Source organism: Schistocerca piceifrons, chromosome 5, assembly GCF_021461385.2.
Source record: "Schistocerca piceifrons isolate TAMUIC-IGC-003096 chromosome 5, iqSchPice1.1, whole genome shotgun sequence".
In the NCBI taxonomy this organism is placed as follows: Eukaryota; Metazoa; Arthropoda; class Insecta; order Orthoptera; family Acrididae; genus Schistocerca; species Schistocerca piceifrons.
In genome coordinates this window covers 143,314,946-143,327,702 of record NC_060142.1, presented here as the reverse complement: position 1 = coordinate 143,327,702, position 12,757 = coordinate 143,314,946, and the positions used below count along the sequence as shown (strand labels likewise).

The window sequence follows — 12,757 nt, the reverse complement described above, 5'->3', positions numbered from 1 at the left end:
AGTCAAAAGATGCAGACGTGGGACGTTTGCAAGACAACAACCATCTGTACGAACAGTTCGACGACGTCTGCAGCAGTATAGACTATCAGCTCGGAGACCATGGCTGCGGTTACCCTTGACGCTGCATCTGAGACAGGAGCACTTGCGATGGTGTACTCAACGACGAACCTGGGTGCACGAATGGCAAAAAGTTATTTTTTCGGATGAATCCCGGTTCTGTTTACAGCATCATGTTGGTCGCATCCGTGTTTGGCAACATCGCGGTGAACGCACATTGGAAGCGTGTATTCGTCATCGCCAAAATGGCGTATAACCCGGCGTTATGGTGTGGGGTACTATTGTTTACACGTCTCGGTCGCCTCTTGTTCGCATTGACGGCACTTGAACAGTGGACGTTATATTTCAGATGTGTTACGACCCTACATTTCAGCAGGATAATGCACGACCGCATATTGCAGGTCCTGTACGGGCATTTCTGGATACAGAAAATGTTCGACTGCTGCCCCGGCCAGCACATTCTCCACATCTCTCACCAATTCGAAACGTCTGGTCAATGGTGGCCGTACAACTGGCTCGTCACAATACGCCAGTCACTACTCTTGATGAACTGTGGTATCGTGTTGAAACTGCATGGGCAACTGTACCCGTACACGCCATCCAAGCTCTGTTTGAGTCAATGCCCAGTCGTATCAAGGCCGTTATTACGGCCAGAGGTAGTTGTTCGGTGTACTGATTTCTCAGGATCTATGCACCCAAATTGCGTGAAAATGTAATGACATGTCAGTTCTAGTATAATATATTTGTCCAATGAATACCCGTTTATCATCTGCATTTCTTCTTGGTGTAGCAATTTTAATGGCCAGTAGTGTATTTCACCACACACTTTTTGAGTTCCCTCCATTGTCAACATACAGCAGTCAGTTAGGCACGAATAGAGGAAGGTTACTTCATGAGCCCCACCTTCAGTTCAGCTGCATTACTTCGATTTTACGGTAGTATCTGTATACTGGTCTCTGCCTCGTAATGACTGGGTGTTGTGTGATGTCCTTAGGTTAGTTAGGTTTAAGTAGTTCTAAGTTCTAGGGGACTGATGACCATAGCTGTTAAGTCCCATAGAGCTCAGAGCCATTTTTTTGTATACTGTTCGCAGAGGTCAGGATCGTCTTGATAAACGCAGCCTACACCAGACCCTCACCATGTTGGTGGTACTGGACTCGTGGATGGACGAACTGGCCCTCGTGGTGATCGCCGCCGCGCTGGTGCTGTGGGTGTGCTACTTCCGGCACTTCAGCTACTGGACAGAGAAGGGCGCCCCCCAGTCGCGACCCTGGACGCCGTTTGGAAACTGTTACAAGTCCATCGTGCAGAAACAAATGCTGTCAGAGGACCTCGACGAACTCTACCATAAGTTCAGAGGTATGTACACTGCAGAGAAGAAATCATCAATCTACAAAATACTAAGGAATGCAGCATCACATTTAGATCAGCTACTTTTTGGCAGTTACCAACTGTCTACACACAAGAATCAGTAAGTTTCTTTGAAGGCTGGCACGATTTACACATCTGTGATAGGCAATAAAACCTCGTCACTCCAACTGTCTGCAAAAACCTCGTAATTCTAGTAACCAGTAAATCCATTATCAAAGACAAATTTGAAAGTGCATGGGTTTCTCTAATATGTCAGTAAATGGGCTTTTACTACATAGTTACACATGCAGGAAATATATCTGTAACACTTTTTTGCTCCTCCTTCAAAATTTATCAAAATGAAGTTACAATGTTTTCATTGCCTACCATCGATATATGAAAAATATTAACCTTCAATGGTGTTTGCGATCGGCATAGAACTGTCAAGTTCCGTTACAATTGGCCTAGGAAGTAAGTTGGAAGGCTGTACCACCTCCAGTAGGACCTTACGTAGTGAAGCACAGTAGTATTCATTCTTCATCACATAAAAAGATCTAACGAGAGTAATGTGGTGTTACTGACATGACCTGCAGGCGAACAGAAGCGCCAATCTGTGACGGACACTACATTATATTTTACTCCACTGAATCGTAATGATAACTGGCCTTCAATGCCACCTGAAAGCATACAAACGGCAATTGGAGTCATACGACACTTCCTTATTTTGACGTAAGCCTTGGTTCACGCCATAAGCGTTACAGGTAACCATCCTCAAGTTTCTCCAATCTTTCTCATCAAGGCCATTGGTGGCTGCTCTAGTCAACAGTATAAAACTTTTATGTGATTGCGTAAAATGGTAAGAGTGAAGTGACAGTCTTTTCATTGCATTTAATAAACTGTGGCAACCTTTACGTCCATAAGACAATTGCTCTGTAGTTTTTAAAAGATACAGATCATATAGCAGGTGGAGTGCTCTTTTAACAGTCACTAATTGGAATTTTTCAGATAAGCGCTACGTGGGCTACTACCGTGGACTTGAACCCCGCCTGCTGGTCATCGACCCAGATCTCATTCGTCAAATACTTGTCAAGGACTTTGACTACTTCACCGACCGAGAACCTGTCCCTGTAGATGACCCAATACTGGAGGGTCAGCTGTTCTTTATGAAGGGCGATCGATGGCGCCGTCTGCGCAACAAACTCAGCCCACTGTTTACCAGTGGCAAGCTGAAGAACATGTTCCAGGTGAGCAAATGTTCCAACGAACACAGAAAATTGTAACGAGCCCAGTCACACATTTTGAGCAGCGTGGTGTTTCTTCTACCTGGGATGATAGTAAGATTATTATGTATTTGTCACATTCTAAACAACAACTTTTATTTGCTCAGAGAGGCCTTGAATACTGGTGAAAATGATACGCATCAAACTGCCACCTTTAGAAATAAGATATAATGCTCTGTGTACTATTAGTTGGTATCTATAGACACCCTGTCACTTTGGTCAGTGTGAACGCGCAATTTTTTAAATGGCTACAGCAATGGTTTTAGGTACTTAATAAAACAATTATGAAGTGCGTGAGGGTCCTATTTTCAGAGTTTCGCACCCCAGAAGGATTAGGAAAACAAAAATAGAACTTATAATTCGGTAACATGCGACGCTTGCTACTGTATCATAGAAGACCGATGATCAAGGTATCACTGCCAGTTTTTATTATTTTTACTCTTATGTTCACAATTTTTCTTTTGATGTTATTTTACTCCCTCGTCCCTCGCGCTTAATGGTGGCTGGCAACAAGCTACTATTAAGCTCTTCAGCCAAGAAACTTTTGAAATACGAAGTTTGATATAAATATCAAAAAGAATATTGAATATTTCCATTGTTTTATGATTATTAAACTAGTTTCTATAGTGACCTTATTAAAACTACAAATAGTCACTGTAGACTTCAAAAGCTGTGTTTCTAAGATGCTGAACTTGTCGATGGAAGTACTGTACTTTGCTGACTGGAAAGAAATTGCAATTGGAAAGAATAAATTAGGTGAGGTTAAGTGGACTGGCTTCATGGGGGTGTAAGAAGTGAGTTACCACGGCGTCATGGTCAATGGAATCTTGATTTACATGAAGTGAAACAGAAGTTGCGGTGGGACAGAGGAGTTTGAGTATGGGTAAGAAGAAAGGAACTGAGGGTACATATCGGATACGTGCAATGTGTCGATACAGTAGTGCAAAGGTTTATCAGTATTGGAAATTGGTGGGTTAGGGTTGGGGTAATAAGATTATTGGGGTCTGTTTTCTGGGAAGCACAAAATGTAAGCACAGGCGATCAGTGTAGATGAGGATGAAGGGTAATTTGATGAGTTGATAAACGATTATTGAAGACGAGGATAAGCGTGACCGGAAAGCAAGATAAGAGTGTACATGGCTCTGGAAGGGAGGTAGTTTGGTGGAGCGGAAACCCAGCTAACTCTATAGAGAAGGATATGTCATGTGAAGGCTTTGCAGGTGTTGAGGATGGTCAAGGAATGCAATTTCCATGTACGGACGATTAGTAGTTCTATTGGTTCTAGTTTACTGTGGGATTAATATTGGTTGGACAGTAATGGAAGAATGTCAACTACTAATTTAAGGAGGAAAGTTTGCCGAGGTATTTTATCGAGCTGGATATGTAGATCGTAAATGTATAGGCAGATATTTTGGGATGTCTCTACTGTAGGTTCGTGGGACATGGTAGAGTTTATCATAAGGGCCAATGTATTTGACGAAGATGCAACCTTCTTCATCCACTTTTGGATGGGATTTTTAAGATGTTCAGAAGCTCATAACAGTGGTGTTATTGGCACACACCTGTGGTGATTCAACCATTTCAGTAGTGCCAAGGATGTATAGAAATGAAGCTTAGACGAATCCTTGGGCACAGATGTAATTCGTTGGGGGCTGTTAATTGTTACATGTGGTGGATTGTTGTGAGAGGCAGGTGCAACAAGCTGACGTAGTTAAATGTAACTGTTTGGGTTAAGAGTCTGGGAATGAGATTAGAATGCCATACACAGTCAAGGGGTTTTAGAAGTCAAGGGACAGATCGATAGCTGGTGGACTTACCCAAAGCTGCGTTCCCTTCGCAGACGCTGAACGAGTGCGGCAGCGAGATGGTGGAGGTGCTGGCGGACGCCGCGCGGGAGGGCAAGGTGCTGCAGTTCCGAGAGGTGTTCGCCCTCTACACCACGGAGGTGATCGCCACGCTCGCCTTCGGCGTCAAGCTCAACTGCCAGAGAAACCCGGACTGCGACTTCAGGATGTGGGGCCGCATCCTCTTCCAGCCACGGGCCAGGCCCTTCAAGGAGATCGCCACCGAAATCTTTACGCCTCCGCTCAAGCGGTACTACGAGTGAGTAACTCATCTTTTTACTGTGGAAACTGTACCAAATTTGAAAATGGCATCTGGACTTCAAAGCACTATGAAAGTGTTCAGATTTTCTTATATATTCCTTTACTGTTGACTAACAGCATATTAGCATTTCCTTTCTAGTGCCTTCAAATAAAACTGTTCTTTGCTCAGTACCTTTTGAATGTTGTTTTGTTCATCCTGTACATTATTTAAGTCATCAGTTTGCAACAGTCTGGTGTAGACGTGATAGTGAACTTATCTAAAACCTAGGCAATAATTACAGGACGATCCAAGTTACCCTTTTGCCTCCATGGCTCCAACATAATAACTAAAAGCTGCCTTGACACTTAATAGCATTGAAACTGTTTACCTGACTGAAAACTCCTCCTCCTCAGACCTCTGCCAGAAGTTACTCTTGCTGCGTTATAGATTCAGGCGCGACTCAGGGTCCATCCACAGCTTCAATTCGGGCAGTAATTAGTCTCTGCTGCATCCCTTGCTGGACTAATCGACCCAAAATAAATAACATCACTGAGCAATGTCTCTTCCACAGCGTAGCGATTGTTTCCATAATTCTGCTTTCACTCTACTGTGGAGTGAGTGCTGTATAGAAAACGTTCTCCCACTAACCTCAGAGCGCAAAACAGCACATATCTCTTACCTCCTAACATCCAGTACGGTACTCACCGTAGTCTAAATATCCCCAAAATTATTGTAGGGCGAATACGGGGACTGCATTATCCCGAAATCGCCCACATTTTTAAAGCGCTGAAGTAACACATCTTCCTCTATGTAAACCTCACCCAGATTATCTCTGCCACACTGTTAAATCATTATCTTACAACTCTATTACGCCTTGGTCTGCTTCTCAGAATTCGCATTTGTTTGTCCTTTCCATCAAAAGACCTATACCATACCTTTATATTTCCTTCGCCCCCCTATCCGTATTTTTTTCGTTCCGCAAACTCGATACGAACCATTTCATATCCTCCTCTTATTTCTTATCTTGATCCATTGGTGCCCCTGTACGATACATACCCTGCACATTCTTCAAATATTCTCACAATGTAAATATAACGGACATCCACCCTGGTCCGAGAAAACTAATTACAGTCTTATCCATCCGTGTACTGTATTGGATAACATGAGTTTTAAGTGCAATAAATTTTAATGTGAATCTCACGAAGACTATATATTGAGTAATGTCCATGTCCTATGAGCACGAAAGATGTACATACTGGGGGAGTAATTCAGTATACCACTGTTGGGTTGCCAAGTGTGAGGAAACACTTAACAATTAACTGCATATTCTTATTCGTTTAGAGGTTTCATAACGTCAGATTATTTCTGCAGAATTATTGTATGTACGTGGATGTCCGCATTGCTTTATCTAGTAAATGTTGGACACACGTGTTCTGTTTCACTGTCGTAGTTTTTTAATTTGAGATTCGTGAAGCTCACTATCATTATTGTACTGCAAATTATTCCTCACACACAACCGCAAAAAGATAACTATGAAAAATAAAACTGCGGTAAATATCTCACCTAAATAACTAACAGAAATGTCTTACTGTTAGCAATTACAAGTCGCTTCATGACTTTTAGGATTCAAATATTGCAATAGATATAGTTCTTGGTTAGCTATAAAAAAATCTTTCTGACATATTTCACAATTTTCCTTTTACACTTCAGTTCCAGAGCTCCTAGGAACAATACACTGCAGTTTTTCGACAATATGGTGAAGGAGACAGTCCACGATCGCTTAGAAAATTCCATCAGAAGGAACGATTTCATGGACCTGTTTATCCAGCTGCACACGAAGGGTTTCGTCGAAGGCGAGAAGCAAGGAGGCACTGACTGGAGTAAGTACCGACTTGTTCAGTTATTATTTTACTAGTAAATGTGTCTATTGATACTCTAATACTACAGAAAAGGCATATGCGCTTATAGCACGTAGCACCCCGTTTCGCCCTGATGACGGATGCAGCGCATCGTCCTATGGATCAACGAGAGGAGAATATGTTGGAGAACTTTCGTAGTCCATAACCGCCCACCCCTACCACTCAAGCAGACTGCTTGGATCAGCAGAAATCAGGTCAGGTCACCAGGGGACAAACCGTCATGTACGTGGTGTGGTCCACAAATCATCCTCTCGAAAGTCGGGAGCGATGGGCTGAAGCACTGTCTTTCCAAATGTTCAGGTCGACTGGAGTTTGCTGTAGGCATTCAGTTAGTTTCATGTGAGGAGCAGGAGGAGATTCGTGGTGAACGTCCCGTCGACAACGAAGTCATTGGAGACGGAGTACAAGCTCGGATTAGGGAAGGATGGGGAAGGAAATCTGCCGTGCCCTTTGAAAGAAACTATCCCGGAATTTGCTTGAAACGATTTAGGGAAATCACGGAAAACCTAAATCAGGATGGCCGGAGACGGGTTTGAGCCGTCGTCCTCCCGAATGCGAGGCATTTCATGTGATAGTAGGGTATTGTTCAGCACTGGGAAACAACGGCAGACGTGTCATTGAATCTAGCTGACATATTGTAAACATGCCCCACGGAAGGATACCTCCAAGTCGTGACAAAACAATGCCCTGTTGGACTACTTGTTTTATTGTTATTTATTTATTTGTTAATTTTTTTGGCTGGATTTAATTCATGGATGAAGCAGATGTAAAAAAGGGATTGGGTGATTCTTCGATAAATCTGAACTTTTACGTGATCGACGCTAACTACTTCCTCCAGATAGGACAGGCGTAAGACACTGAGGGCATATGCTCCAATAATAGTTCTCCTTGACCTGGCAAATGTCCAAAGTTTCACGCCGAACTCTACATTCCACACATACTCACTCAAAACTATACTATAAAGATACTGTCCTGTGCAGTGAGGGGAGAATCTGAACTGTCCGTATTAAAAAAACCACTCTCTTTGCTTCGCAGAACTGTCGGAGAACGAAGTGTCGGCACAGGCCTTCCTGTTCTACATCGCCGGCTTCGAGACGTCGTCGACCACGATGAGCTTCGCTGCTTACGAGCTGGCAGTCAACCCGGACATCCAGCAGCGGGTGCTGAAGGAAATTGACTCCGTGCTGGCAGAGAGCGGCGAGATCTCGTACGACTCTCTCGCGAAGATGAAGTACCTCGACAGAGTGCTGTCAGGTAACACGCCCACTGTTATCGTACGACTGCATTCGAGCTTTCTTTAGATTCATAGCAAAGTGTGTGCGTTCATCAGATGTTAGTCATTTGGCGTTCCATGAACGATAAATGCGGTCTTCAGTAAGTTGTTGAACGTGTCATTTTGTGTAAACTTTTTCAGTGAAGAAGTTGGTAGCATACTTAAAACTTAAGTGACTTCCTTTCACGTGAATTCTACGCTAGATTTAGTTTTTGTCACATGGTTTTTTATTCGTAACTCTATAATGCTACAGATTTAGAAATTCTTCTGCGAATTGGAAAGACTTGTCAAACCACTACGACCTAGATAAACCTTCGTTTTCAGAGCAGTTCAATAGTGTGGTGTGTCTTTAATCATGAACGGGATAAGCGGTGTGCATACAGTGCTGAATCTGTCAACATGCATTGAATGATCGTTTAAAACACAGTCAGTGTTAACAGCGTATCTTCACAGCAGTAAGGTTTGTCAGCTGGCAAAGTGCCCCGGTAACTGGCAAACCACACAGCGACGTCATTCGAATATTCATCCACTATTAGGGAACGGAAAATTTTGAAGATCTGTGTCATACTGAACCCCCGTGGTGAACTATATGTCTCGTTTGTCCCCCGAGCAAAATGCAACAGAGTTGCACGTTGAATTTTGATGGAAACTGGAACAGCTTTGTCGACGTTTGCATAGTTCAAATATGTCTCCACACGATTAATGTAGCCTGTATGTGTCCATTGCGAGAATAATAGCCTCAAGAACCGTGGTGGTCTAATTAGGTGAGCAACGAAATGCATGGAATGAGACTTGCATCAATGTTGCTATGTTTTACTGGTCGACGAGTGCAGTATTCTTACATGTATTAAGTACAACACTGTCACCTTGGTATACTGGTTTTATTTGGTGCTCCAGTGCACAGAAACGAATAAAATCAGTAAACACAGCTGACATTGTTGTCTTTACTACATGCAATATCTGAATACATACCACAAGATCGATATACTAAAAGTGTAGGATTTTTCTGACACTTGATGATTGCTGTAAAAAAATGAGAGGCGGCCAGCTACCAATGTACGTCTTAGGTACGCAACCTTACGAGTTCATCAATGCTGGGTCAGTCGCGTTTTGGGACGTTACTACGTACATATGTCGGACGCTTCTCGTGGTCTTGAAGGGTAGTATGAATGCTATTCAGCGTTGGGACAGGATTCTCCAACATCTTATCCAGCTGTACAGTCACATTTCTCGTAGCTCCCTCTTTCAAGAAGATAATGCATAAACAGACCTCACTCATCTCGGGAACACCTGCTTCCAGAGCGCAAGATACAATTGAATGGAATACCACGAAACTGATTGAGCGTGCTTGGCAACAGTTGAAAATTGCGGTGCTTAGTCGCTGGAATGCTACTAAAACAATACATGATAGCAGTACCACCCTCCAACAGCTGCAGACAGCGTCAGAATGGGTAGGGTGGAAGAACACGGTATTGAGTATTACTCAAGAGCAGCATTATGTATCACAGATGTACAAAAATGTACAGTTCCGAACAGGCTATTTTAAATTTTTTGTTTTTACTTTCATAACACTTACTTCTCATCCCCTGTACACATTGCATCTCAACTCACATATATTTGTTGATATGCGGAATGTGCAAAACGTATTTGAGCACTGTATTTCAGCATACCCAGTAAATACAGCAGGTGAAGTAAGAGTTGTTGATACAACTCATATTTTTGCGACATGTAGGCATCTTCTGGTTAATATGTTGTTTTCGATTACTCCATACCCACTCTCCATCCAGCACTTCCAACTTGTCAGCTTTCTTAGGTACCCCACACATAAGTGCAGCCTAAGCGCAGTCGTTGCTGAAGTGTAGCTATATATTGCGTTATGCTGGTTAGTAGTTGCTGCATCTCTCTAAGACAGTTGTCAGTCCCACTAATTTGTAATAACTCTGAATCCAGTTACCTATCCTTGGTTCCCCACTTGTGTCGTTTCCTCTGAGCCTCCCTACACCTGGCGGCCCTCACTGCGTGTGGTGACGGGACGTTCGGCGCCGTTGCAGAGACGCTGCGCAAGTACCCGCCGGTGCCGACGCTGACGCGGCAGGTGCAGCGGCCGTACCGCCTGCCCGGCGCCGACGGCGAGGCCGAGAAGGGCGCGCTGCTCGAGCCGGGCGTCGTGGTGATGGTGCCCGCCTTCAGCCTGCACTACGACCCCACCTACTTCCCGGAGCCCCACCGCTTCGACCCGGACCGCTGGACCGACGAGGCCAAGGCGTCGCTGCACCCCTTCGCCTACATGCCGTTCGGCGAGGGTCCGCGCTTCTGCATAGGTCAGTTATGCAACTTCCGTGATTTCACTATCTTTTTTTGTCAACGAAATTGAGGTAATGTGTGTGTTTGGTGCCAACTGTTTTACCGCAGTGGTAGCACTGGTTTCTGTCAGATCACCGAAGTTAAGCGCTGTCGGGTTTAGCTACCACTCTGATGGGGGACTGTCTATGTCAGCCGAGCGCTGTTGGGAAGTAGGGTGCACTCAGCCCTTATGAGACCTACTGTGGAGTTACATGATTGAGGAGTAGCGGCTCTGGTCACGAAAACTGACAAGGGCCGGCACAGTGGTGTGCTGACCACATGCCCCCCCCCCCCCCCCCATATCCGCATCCAGGGACGCCTATCGGCTCAGGGTGACACGGTGATCGGTCGGTACCGTTGGGCCTTCTGAGGCCTGTTCAGACGGAATTTAGTTTACTTTTTATGTTGATTTAGTGCGCTCACAATTCCATGTTCATACCAACATGTTTAATTGATATTGATCAGCTAGGTCTTAAATGCAATTTCGACATGGAACTTCCACTTTTATTGCCGAATGTCATGCCTGTTGAAAATTTCGTTTAATCAATGTGGTTCAAATCGAACTATCCATTGCTACTCTCTATGCAGGCAAGACGACGTGCTAGATAGGTAATCCCACTACTGGTCAACATAATTATTCCATGATTTGCCGATAAAACCTCATATTCGTGTTCTCACATGTAATTCTGCCAGTGCTATGTTCATAAAAATGTTTTAATAAGAGTTGTCTAAGTGATCCCTGTTAAGTAGTGAAGCAGTGAAGTACTTCAGACACTGGATATATATGTAGAAAGGCGACAGTTCAAAACTTTAGTTCTCTGTCTAGCCAACCTGAGTTTGGTATCCATTAATTCATTAAAGTGGATAACAGGATGGTTTATCTAACAGATATCCTGATATGACGATGAACGATTATAATCGCCATGGAGCTGGCGGTGCTAGGCTGGAGGGGATCTGCCTAGCGCTTGAGGGCGAGTTCTGGGTAACCAGTTGTAAGGAATGAGGCGGTATACAGGATGGTCCATTCATCGTGACCGGGCCAAATATCTCACGAAATAAGCGTCAAACAAAAAAACTACAAAAAACCAAACCTGTCTACCTTCAAGGGCGAAACCAGATGGCGCTATGTGTGGCCAGCTAGATGGCGCTGCCATAGGTCAAACCGTACCCCCAACGAGTGTCTGTCTCACCTAGATGTATCAAAATATTCATGAGTCCTGACCATAGGTCAAACCGTATCCACAACGAGTGCCTGTCTCACCTAGATGTATCAAAATTTTCATGAGTCCTGACTACCACAGGTCATACCAACCCATTTCCCTGTGACCTATGAAGTGAATGAGAAAATATTAGGCCCTCGTATGGGTGGGCTAAACTGAAATTAAACTCTGTCCGAACAGGCCTCGAAAGACCCTAACGGCACTGACCGACTGCTGTGTCATCCTCAGACTTTAGGCGTCCCTGGATGCGGATATGGAGGGGCGCGTGGTCACCACACCGCTCCCCTGGCTGTTGTCAGTTTTCGTGATCGGAGCCGCTACTTCTCAGTCAAGTAGTTCCTCAATTTGCCTCACAAGAGCTGGGTGCACCCTGCTTGTCAAAAGCTTTCGGCAGACCGAACAGTCACCTATCCAAGCGCTAGCCACGCCCGACAGCGCTTAACTTCGGTGGTCTGATGGAAACCGGTGTTACCACTGCGGCAAGGCCTTTGGCCATATTAGTGGACAGATAGTGAAAACTCTTCTAATGACTTTGAATGTTGTCAGGTTGCACGCAAGAATGTGGAAAAGCGTTAGCTTATTCGTGTTATGTAATCTCTTAATTTGTCAAAATGATAATGACAGGGACATCTTGACAGCCACTTTTAACGTTGGCATTGCAATTAATGTAGCGCTGTGTACGTTGTTAAGAACATGTTGGTGTTGCCGCAGGTATGCGCCTGGGGCTGCTGCAGTCGAAGCTGGGCCTGGTGCACCTGTTGTCACACTACAAGGTGGACGTCTGCAGTGAGACGGACATCCCTCTTCCGCTGGACCCCATGGCTGCCATCCTCGCCACCAAGAACGGCGTACACCTGAAAATCACCAGTCGGAAGGCTGCCTAGAGTGCTCAGTGCGAGAACAAAGCTGTTTCTACTTCTGCGTGTCGCTATTACTTCTGAGTGTGATATTATTTATGCGGACATTTTCCCGACAAGATCTGTATAAATATCTATATATTTGTGTATATAATTCGTTTCTATGTAGCTGATCGTCTACTGTCTTTCAATTTTTGACATCGTTTCGACTATGTACATAATATAAGATTAAATAAATATTATTATCACAAGGCATATCGTCCAAGTTTTCTGCTTCCATCCACTGCATTTCGTTTAGAGAGCAAGCTTACACCACAGACGGATCCATAAGTCACTGGAGAATTCATCACGGTTAAGTTGCAGCCAATGTGAC

The 12,757-nt window shown here is 44.3% G+C and overlaps 1 protein-coding gene across 1 annotated transcript; it reads left to right on the top strand.

The window, feature by feature from the left end:
- Positions 1–1,196: 1,196 nt before the first annotated feature.
- LOC124798811 (probable cytochrome P450 6a14) lies at positions 1,197–12,411 on the top strand. Its single transcript, XM_047262340.1, has 7 exons — positions 1,197–1,416; positions 2,413–2,651; positions 4,528–4,790; positions 6,483–6,652; positions 7,727–7,965; positions 10,099–10,285; positions 12,239–12,411. Exons 1-7 carry the CDS (start codon positions 1,197–1,199, stop codon positions 12,409–12,411), a joined length of 1,491 nt encoding a protein of 496 aa, XP_047118296.1.
- Positions 12,412–12,757: the final 346 nt, after the last annotated feature.

What these genes read in the sequence shown, in the direction of transcription:
- LOC124798811 (XM_047262340.1), top strand. Translation starts at nt 1,197, where the DNA reads ATGTTGGTGGTACTGGACTCGTGGATGGACGAACTGGCCCTCGTGGTG. An exon ending in AGCTGAAGAACATGTTCCAG is followed by an intron (nt 2,652 to 4,527) that starts GTGAGCAAATGT and finishes TTCCCTTCGCAG; the next exon opens with ACGCTGAACGAGTGCGGCAG. An exon ending in CCGCTCAAGCGGTACTACGA is followed by an intron (nt 4,791 to 6,482) that starts GTGAGTAACTCA and finishes TTTACACTTCAG; the next exon opens with TTCCAGAGCTCCTAGGAACA.